Source organism: Camarhynchus parvulus, chromosome 3, assembly GCF_901933205.1.
Source record: "Camarhynchus parvulus chromosome 3, STF_HiC, whole genome shotgun sequence".
NCBI lineage: Eukaryota > Metazoa > Chordata > Aves > Passeriformes > Thraupidae > Camarhynchus > Camarhynchus parvulus.
The window spans coordinates 601893-615317 of NC_044573.1; the positions used below are offsets into that span (position 1 = coordinate 601893).

General features: G+C 46.9%; 1 protein-coding gene across 1 annotated transcript; it reads right to left on the minus strand.

Annotated features, from left to right (window-relative positions):
- Positions 1-1193: 1193 nt before the first annotated feature.
- Positions 1194-13221, minus strand: LOC115902447 (D-beta-hydroxybutyrate dehydrogenase, mitochondrial-like). Its single transcript, XM_030945945.1, has 4 exons — positions 12882-13221; positions 7242-7394; positions 4392-4522; positions 1194-1891 (listed from the first exon to the last, which is right to left on the minus strand). Exons 1-4 carry the CDS (start codon positions 13219-13221, stop codon positions 1544-1546), a joined length of 972 nt encoding a protein of 323 aa, XP_030801805.1. The 3' UTR covers positions 1194-1543.
- Positions 13222-13425: the final 204 nt, after the last annotated feature.

Consider the following 13425-nt stretch of genomic DNA (forward strand, 5'->3'; position numbering starts at 1 on the left):
ATTGACAGTCTGGGGAACAGTTGGGAGCCCAGGCTTGTCCTCTTGCCAATGCCAGCTCCAGAGACGGGCTCAGCATTTGGAAAGAGAAATAACATGTTCCACAATCTCTGACAGGTGCAGTGGCTGTTCCACTGCAGAGTGTACCAGGAGAGAGCCTGGAATTGTCACTCTGGCTCTGATTCACACTGCCCAAACTACCTACCAGGAGAGAGCACAAACTTTCTCAGCAATTAATTAAATATGCTGGGAAAGACTTCCCAGATACAGGGTGCAAGTTCTGCTTCAGATGAAAAAGTTAACTCTATCAACTTACAGCAGAGTCTTAGATCTGATAAGAGAGACCTGGCATGAGGGATGCTAATGCTCAGTGCTGCTGCCCTGGATCTATCACTGCCACCACAGTTTGTCCCAGCTCTTCTGGGTTATTTTGGTCCCAGAGTTCTTGGATTTTGTGCCATACCATAACCAAGTCAAATTTAAAGCTGTATGTGTAAATCAGCAATCTTTTCCATGACAATTAGCAGGAGAGCGTTAATGGAGCTACCGTGATCAATTACTCTCACAGAGAAATGTTACTAATGTTTCCCTGTCCTGGTAGTAGATATTCTTGTCTTCAGACCTTATTCCTTACAACAGCAGCCAAACCTGAGTATGTTATTTCTGAGCTCCAAGCACACTGATATGGCTGCTTGGTGTTTAGCTCTCTCACTACGCTTCAGGTCAGCACATTGACTAATCCAGACATTAGATAAAGGATAGAGTTTATTTAGGATTAAATACTCTTTTATAAATGCAATATGTAACTCATTTTCTGAAGTCTGTGATATATCTGCTTTGTTAGATTTATCCAGAACACTTGAAAAAGGACTGAACTGTGGTTAGCCAAGACAGTGTTTTCATATTACAACTTTATTATTCATAGAATCACAGAATGGTTTGGGTTGGAAAGGATCTTAGAGATCAAATTCCAGCCCCCCTGTTGTGGGCAGGAACACCTTTACTAAAGCAGGTTGCTCAGAGCTTCAGGACTTCCTAACTTGCTACAGCCATTTAACTCCATTCAAAGTATTTTGAGGTCCAATGCTCATTTCTATGACTTTTCCATTAACCTCCTCCTATCACTCTGAATAAATGGCTACTCAGGTTTCTACAAGCAAGGGCTTTTGTTCTCTGCTGTAATGACTTCAGGTGTACAGCTGCCCTGTAGGATGCACTCCATTTTGTCTGCATCATGTCTGTAACACAGTAACCTGCTTTTGCTTTAGAAAAGGATCTATTAATTTTTCCAGGCAATAACTAAAGTGGCTTATGTGGATGGGGTGTTTCCACAGGGAAGAGATAAAGTTACTTAAATGATTTAATTTTACACAGGGTCCTGTATGTTTTTCTGTAGCAATCGGTGACAGTTCTGACTAGGGAGACTCCCCAGAGTTTGTACTGGTTAATGAGTGTCACTGTACTGACACAGGAGCGTTCAGTTCAGCTCTGCCTTTCACATGTGATACACTGCCTCACCGGAGCCAGGGAGTAGCACCACTGCAGGCTATGCAAGTTTTACCTTGCTCAGAGCATAAGACAGAACAGAATCCATCACGGCAGTTGGGAACAAAGCACACACCAACACCAGGGCCTTCTCCTTCAGCTTTGCCACCATGTACCGTGCCTTGGGTGCAGGAGATGTTAGAGCATCCACCATGGCATCTACCACCTCATTGCCATTAGTGCTTCCCTCACTGAGGATGCTGTTGAAAAAGTCTGCCCGCTCTTGAACGTACTCCTTGCTGTAAACAGCCTTTTCCTCTTCACTCAGTTCACTCCAGATCTCTTCGGCACTGAGCGGTGGCTGAATTTTTGTAGAGCGTGCATAATTTCCTGGCTGGATAATACAGACCTGAAAGCGAGATGTAAAGCTTACCAAGGTGCAATCAGTCATTGTGAATTCAATTAAATACTACAGTCAGTAACACAGACCAAAAGCTCTCTACAGACAGCCAGAAAATGCTGCTTTGTTGAAATTTTAACCCTGGCAACTTGACTGAAATCAAATGTATTCCTGTGAAATATTTAAGATTGCAGAGGTGCTTTATTCTGACTTCCTCATTTCGCTCTGATGTTAATTTCTTGTTTTGACTACTCAGCACACTCTCACAGAATGCAATAGAGCATCTTTGATTGCTGTACAATGCTTAACAGTGTAAATGTTTTGGCAATACTGAGACAAAGCATTTCAGTGTGACTTTGATGTCTCCAAAGTGGAATACTTTGGATTTTTCACTCAGTGGAGAACCTTGCAGTTGGTAATTTTTGACCCAATTTGGGACAAAAGGAGGTATCAGAGAAAATTACCAGGTCCTGGGGAAAGAAGTGCTGTTTTCCCCGAGAAGGTGTAATTAAAAGTAAACTAGGTCTTGTGAGCAAAGAACAGGGGGACCAAAGGTCCTGCTCTGCCTCTCATGGAAGCCATGAGGAGATTTCTGTAGATTTGTGCACATAGATTTAAATGAAAAGCACACAAGTCCTTTGCTGCTCCACGTTTTCTTTGTGTATTGCTGCAGTTCTGCTCCTTCTGAGTGTTCCAGGGAGTTTTGGAGCAGGCTGAGCACTCACAGCACACATGCTGTTCCTCAGTTAGCAGCAGCCTTGTTCAAACTATTTGTAGATATGCAACATTAAAAGCTCCGTGGCATTTAACTGACCTGATTTCTAAAGAGTGCAACACAAGGTGAGGAAAACCCATGCTGAGCTGTGTCAGAGACTTGGGGATCTGACAGGCATTCTCTGGCAAGTCTGTGATGATGTAAAACCCTGATGCCTTCACTCAGCCACCAGCCCAGCTGTGTCAGTCCCTGCCTGCTGGCCTGCATGTGATGGATTTGCTGCTCTCAGGAGGACTGCGGTGCAGGTCCTGTGCACAGGGAGAAGGAAGGGATGCAGACAAACCCCAGCAGAGGGATGGTGTGCCCAGCTGGAACAGCTTGGTGCTGCCTCAAGCAGGTTTGTCACACAGCATCCTTGGGAGCCCTCCCTTCTGGTGCTATTTAGAACTGTGCTTGGTATCAGCCAAACTTCCCACATTTACTGTTAACAAAGGGGTTTTGGAAACTTTTGTTTTGGAGTTGGCTTGGAGAGAAGGAGAGATGGCTTGGGTTTTGCCCTTCCCACATTTTTTGTAGCCTTTTACTGGAAGGCACTCACTTTGTTTCGTGTAGGCTGTCAGCTTGCCTGGGCAGAGCTCAGTGGGACAGAGCCATAGCTCCATCTGCTCCTTGCCACCTCTTTGTGCAGCTTGCTCCTGGAAGGACAGACAGGACAACAGAGCAGTGCAAGGGAGCACAGCACAAAGGGACTGTGTATTTTGTAGGCTCTGCACAGGGCAGGTTCTCAGGCAAGTGCCAGCCAGCATCTTGCACGCAGTGAGAAACAGAAAAATACCTCTCAAAGATACTCCAGAAATGTCTGTCAGCCTGGCTCACTCAGTTATGTGCTGGGACTACTGCAGAGGTGGAACAGGAAAAATCCCAAAACAACCTGAGTAGCTAACCTGTTAAACTAAGCCCTTCCATGCATTTGAGATTATCCTCAGCTAATCAGCAGAAATCCTCATCATGCTGTGTGGTATTAGGATGTGTAAAGTCACTTGTATTTTACAGCCCCTCATATTTATCTGACAGGGGTAGCTAATAGATGCAGAGCTGTAATATTTTCCAACACAAAGCTTATAAACAATGCTCTAAGTCTGTGTGCATAAACAGCATACCAATGCAAACCTGGCAGGGAAGACTTTGAGTGTTTGAGAAAAGTCTTTCAGCAGTAGAGTGACTCCAAGGAAAAAGCCCAGTGAAGCTACTTAGGGATCTAAGCTTCAGGTTTGACTATTAGAGTTGCTTAGGGCACTAAGAGCACTCTTAGAGCCTCTTAGGTTAAGAGAATAAAAACATAACTACTCTGCACAATGCTGCCTCTTGCAGCGTAGCTGTTCTCACAAGAAGTAAGGGGTTGGTGTTGTAAGAGGAGAGAAGGAACCCCTGAGGCAAGTGACAAGTTCTGGCTGCACAGCACCCGGTGTCTGGCTCTTTGCAGCCGCCCAGGGAACATCTGGGCTCCTCACTGCTGGTGGGAGCTCGGGCAGGCCTGTGTCAGGAGCCTTCTCCACTGCAGAGGATGTGGAAGTTTCAGTGCTGACACACAGACTGTTACCCAGCAGCTTCTCAGAACCAAAAACATCCCCCAGGACTGCTGTTCCCAGTGATTTCCAGCCACAGAGAAACCACCTCTTTCCAAAAGGAAGCTGCACCCGTGACTGCAGTTCTGAGCTTTTATCTTTGTTACTTTGTTTCACATAATGCATTACATCACTTACCTGGTTTCCAGGTTCTTGTTACATCACTTACCTGGACACCAAACTTCTTCATTTCCAGTCTTAAAGCATCACAAAATTTTTCAATAGCTGCCTTGGTCATAGAATAAATGCCATTTCCCAGAGTAAAGTAGGCAATGATGCTGGACATGAAAACAATACGTCCTGGAGAGAAAACAGTGCAAATAACAAAACTTCACTCTCAGTCTTTAATGTGGAATTGATTTGCCTCAGTCTTGAGCTGCTAGGAATGTGGTGTTTAGCAGGAGACTGTTTTCCTGCACACTGTGCCACACATGGGCAGTGTCAGTGTGCAGTCCCAGCACAGACAGGCACTCAGCTCTGCTGAGCAGAAAACTTCACACAAAAATCTTCCACCTAGTGACAGATGTTGGACTAGACAAGTGTAACACATTCCCGGTGTGCTGCTTATTCCTTCTGAGCCTGAGAGAGGATGAAAAAGATGGAAACAAAGCAGTGCCCTAAAGACTGAAAAATAGTAATGAGACTGTGCTAGAAAGAAAAGGACTGCAGAGGAGAGGGGAGGTGATTTTCCCTGAGGTGGGTTATATGGTTACTAATATCAGTTTTTTCTGTGCTAATAATGTCTCTGCACCGAGACCAGGTTCTATAACTGTGCATATAAATTCCAGTGTACCGTGATAAGCTTTACCAAGGAAATGTGACTTGCCAAATACGTGCAGGTTTACAATACCTCACAATGATTTCCCTGATCTGTGCTGCTTTCCCTCCTTTCTAACTCCTGCTGAGTGCAAGCATGCCTTAAATAGCAGAGATTCCTCATGTGAGGCACTGGACTGTGGTTCGTTTCCACTGTTTCCTTGCAAACTTCTCTGACACAGCCCTACCTTGGGGTAAGGAATGTCTGGGTGTGGATATACAAATACCAGGGGTGAGGGAGAAGGTGGTCTTGTCACTGGCAATGCAGAGAACACAGCTGCACTCCTGTTGCTGCCACAGATGCAGATCACATCTGGGCCCCAGATCTCACCAAATGGAATAGGCTTGGGGGAATATCAAAAGGTATCACAGGAATGCAGTGAAATCTGTCATTCTGAATTAGGTTCCCTGCCTTCCTATACAGCATCCCAAATAAATCTTACCTACAGTAAGAGGAAACTATCTACCAGCTTGCTGATCAAGATGCTCTATCAGCTGGCCTGGCCAGCTGGAAAAGATATGGGGAAAAGTTGCTCCTCTCAGGACAGAATGTTTAAGTCCTAGGCTGGAGGGCATTACCTCCCTTTACAAGTATGAATACTTGTATGAATAATTTTGAAGTGTTTCTTGGAATAGGTGTACATCCATGGCAGTAAGCAATGGGTGGACTGACCTCTGCCTCCTTTGTCCAGTAGCTGAGTGGGTGGGACTCACACCCAGGATGTGGGACACTTTGTTTAACTTCTCTTTAAAGTGCCTAGGGGAATTAATTAATTACTCAGCTTCCCCAGGAGGATGCTCCAATGTCTGTAAGTCAAACTTTTCATTTGAGAGGTCACTTGCTGCCCCCAAACACACAAGCTTTAGCTGTCCTGGCTGTTCCTGCAAGGAAGGCAACAGCTAATCTAGGATTCTTCCTGGAGTGCCTTGGCCTCCTCTCCTCCATAGATGGTACTTGAGAATGGAGTGCAGGAGTTAACCATGGAACACTGACAGCCCTGGCAGAGATACAGAACATTCCTGTGAGCCAAGGTGTGTGTGCAGCCATCCAGACCCAAACCTTCTAAAGGTTTATGCATGTGCTTAATATTGCACGCACTGTTAGCCCTCTTTGCTTCAAAGTAAGCCTGGGCAATTCAGGGGGTCGGAGAAATGCCTCTGGTGGCATCACTGAGTTCCAGCAGTAAGCAGGACATGACAGGGAAAAGAGATGTTTCCCTGTGTAATGGGCCACATAACACACTCACTGGGTACACACAATAGCACATTCTGCAACAAAAACACATCCAGCTCGCAGTATTTAAAGGTTTCTTTCTTCTTCTGTCAGAATATCATCGACCAAAGGCAGCCAAGCAGGAAGAAGCAGAACAGCCCAAAAAAGGGATGTTTTTATCTTACCAACAGTTTGTGTAGCAGTGACACCCGGGGTTTCCAGGTGAAACCTGCCCCTTCCTGTGCTTGATGCTGCACTCAGAGCACAAATCCTCACCCTAAAGAGCCTACAGCCAGAACAGGCAAGGAAGAGGGGATCTTCCTCCCCAAACACAGATGGAGACAGGGAGGGGAGAAACTGCAAAGCACCCAAGACATGCTGCCATGCTGCAGAGGGCTATTAAACATTTCCTTCTCAGAAAGAGGGATAAAGCCCACATGTAGGGAGGTTCATGCAAACACATTTATCCCACTGGATACCCATGCACTTCTACATACTTGAAGTTTCCTGCCCAAGGTCACAGAGGCTCCACAGAGCTGGAACTGGAAGCTGATGTCTCTAGTTCACCTCTGTAGGGTCATTCCCCCTCTCCTAATTGCCAAACAATAAAATTGTAAAGCCTAAATAATAAAATTAGGCAGTTTATGGAACTTTGTGTTTTCTGATGGTCAGTGCTTAAAAAGGCTTGCCTGGGCTTAATGATCTATGGTAAACATTCCTCCTCTTTTCTGAGTCAAACACTGAGAGAAATCCTTATTTATAAATCCTTTTTTTCCTGTATACTGCAAAGACAAAATCTTTAAGGATCTCTTTTCCCTTTATGGCTTTACCCTCTTTTCAGGATCAAGTTGCTCTTTCAGGCCACACAGAAGGAGGCTGTCATTTCAGTTCAATGAAAGACAATTAAAGCCTCTTTTATAGATGCTACATTACCCTGATTATAGTAAGCTAATTATTCTACAACTCTAAATAACAGTGGATTAGCATTACCCTTGTATTTCCTTAAAAGGGGAAGAAATGCCAGGGTTGTCCTGATGCTCCCAAGGAGATTCACATCTGCAAATTTTTCATATGTCTCCATAGGCAGCCAGCCTGTCTCACCAAATGTTGATATTCCTGCATTGTTGACAAGGCCCCAGAAACCTGTGGAAGAGAAATGACTCAGCAAGCACCTTTAACTGCAAAGCAGCCACTGTTAGATAACAAAGCACCACTACTGATTCAGAGCCTTGAGAGAAACTGTATGGTTGTGTAACATCTTTGTCTTTTCCACTTCAAAGTGCAGGCATGGTTTGTTTAGTGAAGGAATGCCACCGTGGCCATAATCTGGGCTAAATGGAATCATAGAATAGTTTGGGTTGGAAAAGCGCTTAAAGATCATCCAGTTCTACCCCCCTCCCATGGTCAGGGACACCTTTCCTATAAGTCTCAATGATATTTAATAATTGCTCCCTCTACAGTTGTCTTAAGATATTTGTGAATAACATGATCTGGGAGACTACATCTTACTGCCAATGTGGTGTACCATGATATTTTAATTACTTTAATCCTACTGTGTGCTATGAGCAGCTTTGTGAAATTATATTAAGCGGTCTAAAGGCTAAGGGGTACTATTTTCAAAGTGCCTGACTAATTTAAGAGCCCAAGTCTTGCGTCTTCTTCCAAGATTTGACCCCTGATTTCTTCTGAAATCAGCCACAATCAGGTACATGGCTGCAACATTGGGTAAAGTAATCAAGCAAGGTCAGTGGCTACGGTATTTTTAAAATTTTGTACTTTTGAACAACATCTTTGCCCATGTAATGACAGGTTTTGGTGCTAAGGAGAGAGATGTCAGTGCTCACAAGCAGAAAGGTACTGGCAGTGAGGCTTGTTGTGCCCGAGCTCGGTGACAGGGAGCTGAAGCCCTTCAGCCCAAAGGCACAGCAGCACTGACAGTGCTAACATGGAATGCAGTGCTGCAGTGGGAGCACTCCCAGTGCTAACAGTGCTGACATGGAATGCAGTGCTGCAGTGGGCTCCCAGTGCTAACATGGAATGCAGTGCTGCAGTGGGAGCACTCCCAGTGCTAACATGAATGAGTGTGCAGTGCAGCCTCCCAGTGCTAAACATGGAATGCAGTGCTGCAGTGGGCGAACCCCCGTGCTAACATGGAATGCAGTGCTGCAGTGGGAGCACTCCCAGTGCTAACATGGAATGCATCGCAGTGCTCGAGGGCAGTGCTAACAGTGCTAACATGGAATGCAGTGCTGCAGTGGGAGCACTCCCAGTGCTAACATGGAATGCAGTGCTGCAGTGGGAGCACTCCCAGTGCTAACAGTGCTGACATGGAATGCAGTTTACACCCCAGTGCTCAGTGGAATACAGTGCTGCTAACATGGAATGCAGTGCTGCAGTGGGAGCGCTCCAGGCTAACAGGAATGAGCAGTGCTGGGAGACTCCCAGTGCTCATGGAATGCAGTGCGCAGTGGGAGCCTCCAGGCAAAGCCCCTTTCCAGCCAAGCCGCAGCCAGCATGGAACCTCTAACCGTTACAGACAGCCTGCTCCAGTAATGCAGCAGCTGCTGCATGCACTCCCAGACTCTGCCCCAGTGCTACTTTTCCATGGCCCCAAATGTTAGCAGACAGAGGAGAGGAAATGAGCTTAAAAGCTGGCCATGGAATTGGGCATCCTAGACTTCCTTCTTCCTCCCACCACTGCCCTCCTTTTCTGTGTCTTTCCGTCATTCTCTGGCTTTATTTCTCCATCTTAAAATGGAACCCAGCCCCATGGGACTTACCTCCCCATAAAATGCTTCCAGATCAGTGGCTTAGAGAGCCCTCTGCAGAAGCCAATTATCAATATTTTTGTCCTTGCACATGATCTGCTCTGCAGATGGGCTGAGTGACTGCACACCCCATCTGTTTCTGCTCAAAGCTGGAGGTTTCTATACTCAGGGTTATTTTTATATAACCTAACTCCAACACAACCCAAACTAAAGCCCAACATCACTGCAAAAGCTGCTTCCTGACATTTTCAGCTTTACCTTTTCTAATTAAAGTAATTTTGCTTCTGCCACTGCACCCTGTGCAGCACAGCAATAACACTTGCTCCACATAACCCTGATTTCATCAGGCCTTCAGAAATACAGCCATTAATCATTAGACAATTGATTTTCTTCCACTTTCTCTAAACGGTGAAATTCAGAATTTACCTTGCAAGGCTTAAGTTTTCTCTCCAGCTATTTGCCTCATGTGCTTCAAAGCCTCTGGGTGGCTGCTGGTGAGGCCAGCCTGTGTATTTCTGGGAGCCCACAAAGTAATGGATCCTTCTTTCTCTATAGTGGCCAAATCAAAAGCCATGAGGAGAAAAACTGGCCTGAGTTAAACTAAAACAGACTTGTGTTTAACTTTTAAGTTAAACACAAAAAGACACTTTTCACCTGGTCAGCTCAGAACATAGTTTGCCCTCAAGCAAAACATATTGCTTCTTAGAACATTTTGGCATTCCCAAATGGGAAATGCTCTGATATTTTCCAGAATGTTTCCTGTCACTTTGTATAGTTGAATCAATTCTCAAAATTCCACCCAAGTAGCAAACAGTTCATTATTCCCTCATGCTATTTTCTAAGTATATTTCCTGCTTTCTGAGAAACAACCTGCCCAGCTCTGTATTCAGAGTACTTGAATGTGCTTTGGTCTTTCTTTCCTGAAAAGTTTGTGGTAAAAATTAATGCTATAAATGTGCATTCAAAAGGTATTGTAAATCTGCTTAGCCAAATGCAGCTCAGGTAGCCTAAAAATACAGATGGAAATCCCAAAGGACAAGGCACAAGAATTAAACAGCTGAAGGAGAGTGATGCTGCATTTCCTCAGTATCCCTGCAGAGCCACATTTGGAAAAAGCAGGTGATGTTTGGTGTGTCAGACTGTCAAAACAGAGCTCAGTCCAAACACAGCTCATGAAGAGAGGTGTTAGACTGTGCTACAGCAGGCAAGGAAAAAATAAACTGGAAAGCAGGACTGGATGTCACAGAGATTTTCACTGATCTCTGTGTTGGGAAAATGGATCCTGACAACAAAGATGAAAAGATACATCCATGGATCTAAGAATCGCATTAGGAAACCAAACTTTAGATTAGCAAATCTTTCTGGAGAACAGTAACTATAACATAAGCTCCCCAGTAATTTCTGCTTCACAACACGGTGACCAAAAGGGACATATCCAAAGTCCTTATTTAGGCCCAGAAGACATTTGATATTTTCCCAGAAACTCTTAAAATCCTCTTCCTATTTAAGTTAGTCCCGCTGCAGGTTTGCAAAACGTTTTGAAAATCAGGTTGTTTCTGTGTTGGTGCCAACACTCAGATAATACCTGAATTCTACCACACTGTGAATTCCAACAGATATTCTTGGGATCACTGATCTTTGGAGTTTGTCCTCTAAGCCTGAGCCCAAATGAAAATGACAGGCTCTCTCCTGAGAGATTCAGACCAATACTAAAGGAAACTAAGCAGTGCAGGGTGCTAGCAGGCCAGATGAGATTCCTGAGTTATATTTACATCCATTCATGAGTCACCATCCTTTGCTTGGAATATTATGCTGAAATTCCCTTCACTGTAAAGATAATCTATTTCTATAGGAAGTCTGGGCTAAAATATTGTACCATGTGTGAATTCCATGAATACAAAATCATAATTATGTGTAAGAGAGTACTTAATAACCTTTGAGTAGGAAGTGGGACTAAAACTAATATCCCTCTGTTCCAGCTAGCTAATGTTACCCACTCATAGCAGGCAAGAAAAGGAAGAGAAATTCTGATTTGAAACAGAAGAAAATCAGAAAAATTCTGAGCTTTGCTGTAGAGCCTAATAGAATTGCAAATCACCATGCTGTGAAGTCCTGGTCTATTTCTCATTGGCTTTGGATTTCCACTCTTGTATAAGAGAGAGAGAGAAGGTAATGAGGAGCTTGGGCTAGTTATGGTTACAGCATATAGGAGGTGTAGGGAGAACTGTATTTTATTCCTGATACTCTGATTTTATTCTGATATTCTACACATTTTTGTGTACATTTTATGATGAATTGTGTACTTATATTAGAAAGTCTCTTTTAGTCTTTTGTAAGTCTACTTATCCTGGGCCCAGGAAAAAGGCAGATGAAGGTGATTTAAAAGAAAGCATATCTGCCAAAAAGCCCTACTTGTTTGAAATGCATAGTCCGTGGAAAGGATCATACTGTAATCATAAAGAATCTATGAAATTATTTATTCTTTGCTGCCTTTGCAGAATACCCTCAAAATTCTGCAGCAGCAGAGCTGCCCAGCCATGAAAAAGGTTTCACAAGATGTGTATGCTTGCCCAGCCCAGTGTGGCTGGTGTGAGGGCCCAGGAACCACACTGTGCACACGCTGTGAGCCTGCTGCATCCCTCACCAGCCGTGCTCAGAGTCTGCATGGGCCTGGCACTGCTCTGAAGGCACAGGCACAGCGTGTTAGCACGAGTCAGTGCTGAGCCTGGGCACGACCACTGCAGCACAGCATAAACTGTCGGAATTGCAGGATAAATTATGTGAAACCCAGAGTTCCAAGGGACCTGGTGCCCAGGGAGCCTTTAAGGGCTTTTGGGAGACATTTGTGTTTATCTGTAGGTTGAGGAAAGGCCTGAGAGGGGAAGGCTCTGCTTCTTAATAAGATAAAGTCAAGACCAACCATAAATACGTGTGCTTAATAAGCAATGTCTAGGCTCTTTCTTCTTTCATGTCTCATTCCATCCCTTTCCCAATGAGCTAATGAGCCAGGCAGGCAGAGGCCTTGCATTTCCTTATCCCTCTGTGTGCCCCATTCTCCACTTTTATTCCCTGTATGAGCAGGAAGTGTTTGTCTGTGATTTGGAGGGAATCTCACTTCTGAGCTTGAGGAAATCTGCTCTGCATCAGAATTACACTGGCTAATTCCCACCCTGCAGTCCCAGTGGGAAAGGAGGTAACTGTGGCCCCATCACCTGTGCCGTGCCACGTGTGCTGGAGGGATAACCCAGGATTTAGGTTGTCTGCAATTATTCTGGAGCTAAGTCTATCCATTCCCCTGGGCGCACACTCCCTGTAGGGTGTGTAATTGACACATTTCCCTTGCAGTAACCTCTCCAGGGAGTAGCTCGACAAACCCCAAGTGGTTTCAAGAAGCAGCTGCTTTGGTATGGCACGGCAGCTGCCCTCGCTGCATTTCTTGTATCTATTTCCTCTCTCACAAGTCATGCTCAGAAAAGCATCAGTCCCATCCCTCCGATGCCTGCACAGCTGTTCTGCGCTCTCTGCTGTTTGTGCTTTCGGGTACCTGCAGCGGGGCTCCGGGACGTCCCACTCGGGGAGCTCCCGTGGAAAGGTGAAGCTGCCCGAGCAGCGCACCCGCTTTCCACTGCCGGCACCTTCGGACAGGCCCCGCTCCGTGTACGCACCAAGGGATTTCTGTTAAAATCGCGCCGTCCTCACCAATAGCGGTGAGTGCCCCCAGCCCATCAGTGGCGGTGCTCGCTACCCTGGCTGGGCTGTGACAGCCCAGCCGGCCCTCTCAGGCAGCCCCCGCCCGCGGTCCCGAGCGAACCGAGCCTGAGGTGCCCGAGGTGCCGCTCCCCGCCCGCGGCCCGGGGCTCACCTCGCTCGGGCAGGTGGCTGAGCACCAGCTCCTTGGCGGCGCGCACGTCGCGGGCGCGGGTCACATCGAGCCGCAGGACGCGCAGCCGGCCCGCGCCGCCCGCCTCCCGCTGCAGCCGCCGCGCCCCGTCCCCGCCGGGGCACAGGCAGCCCGCGAACACGGTGAAGCCCAGGCGGTGCAGGCGCAGCGCCAGCAGGTGCCCGAAGCCGCTGTCACAGCCCGTGATGAGCACGGCCCGCCCGGCCGGCTCCAGCCGCGCCGCCCCGCGCCGGCACAGCCGCGCCAGAGGCAGCAGGAGCAGCAGCAGGAGCGGGAGCAGGAGAGGGGCCGCTGCCCACATGCCGGCACAGCCCCGCTGTCCGGCAGCCAGGGAGGAAGGGAAAGCCGCGGGCAGCGCCTCCCCGCGCCCCGGAGCAGCGGCCGCCCGCAGCAGCGCCCCGCCCGCCCATGGCGCACGGCCAGCCCGCACCGCGCCCCGGCCCGCCCGGCCCCTCCGAGCGCCGTGCGGGCTGGCAGGGATGTCTGCCCACCGGGGCCTCCCCCA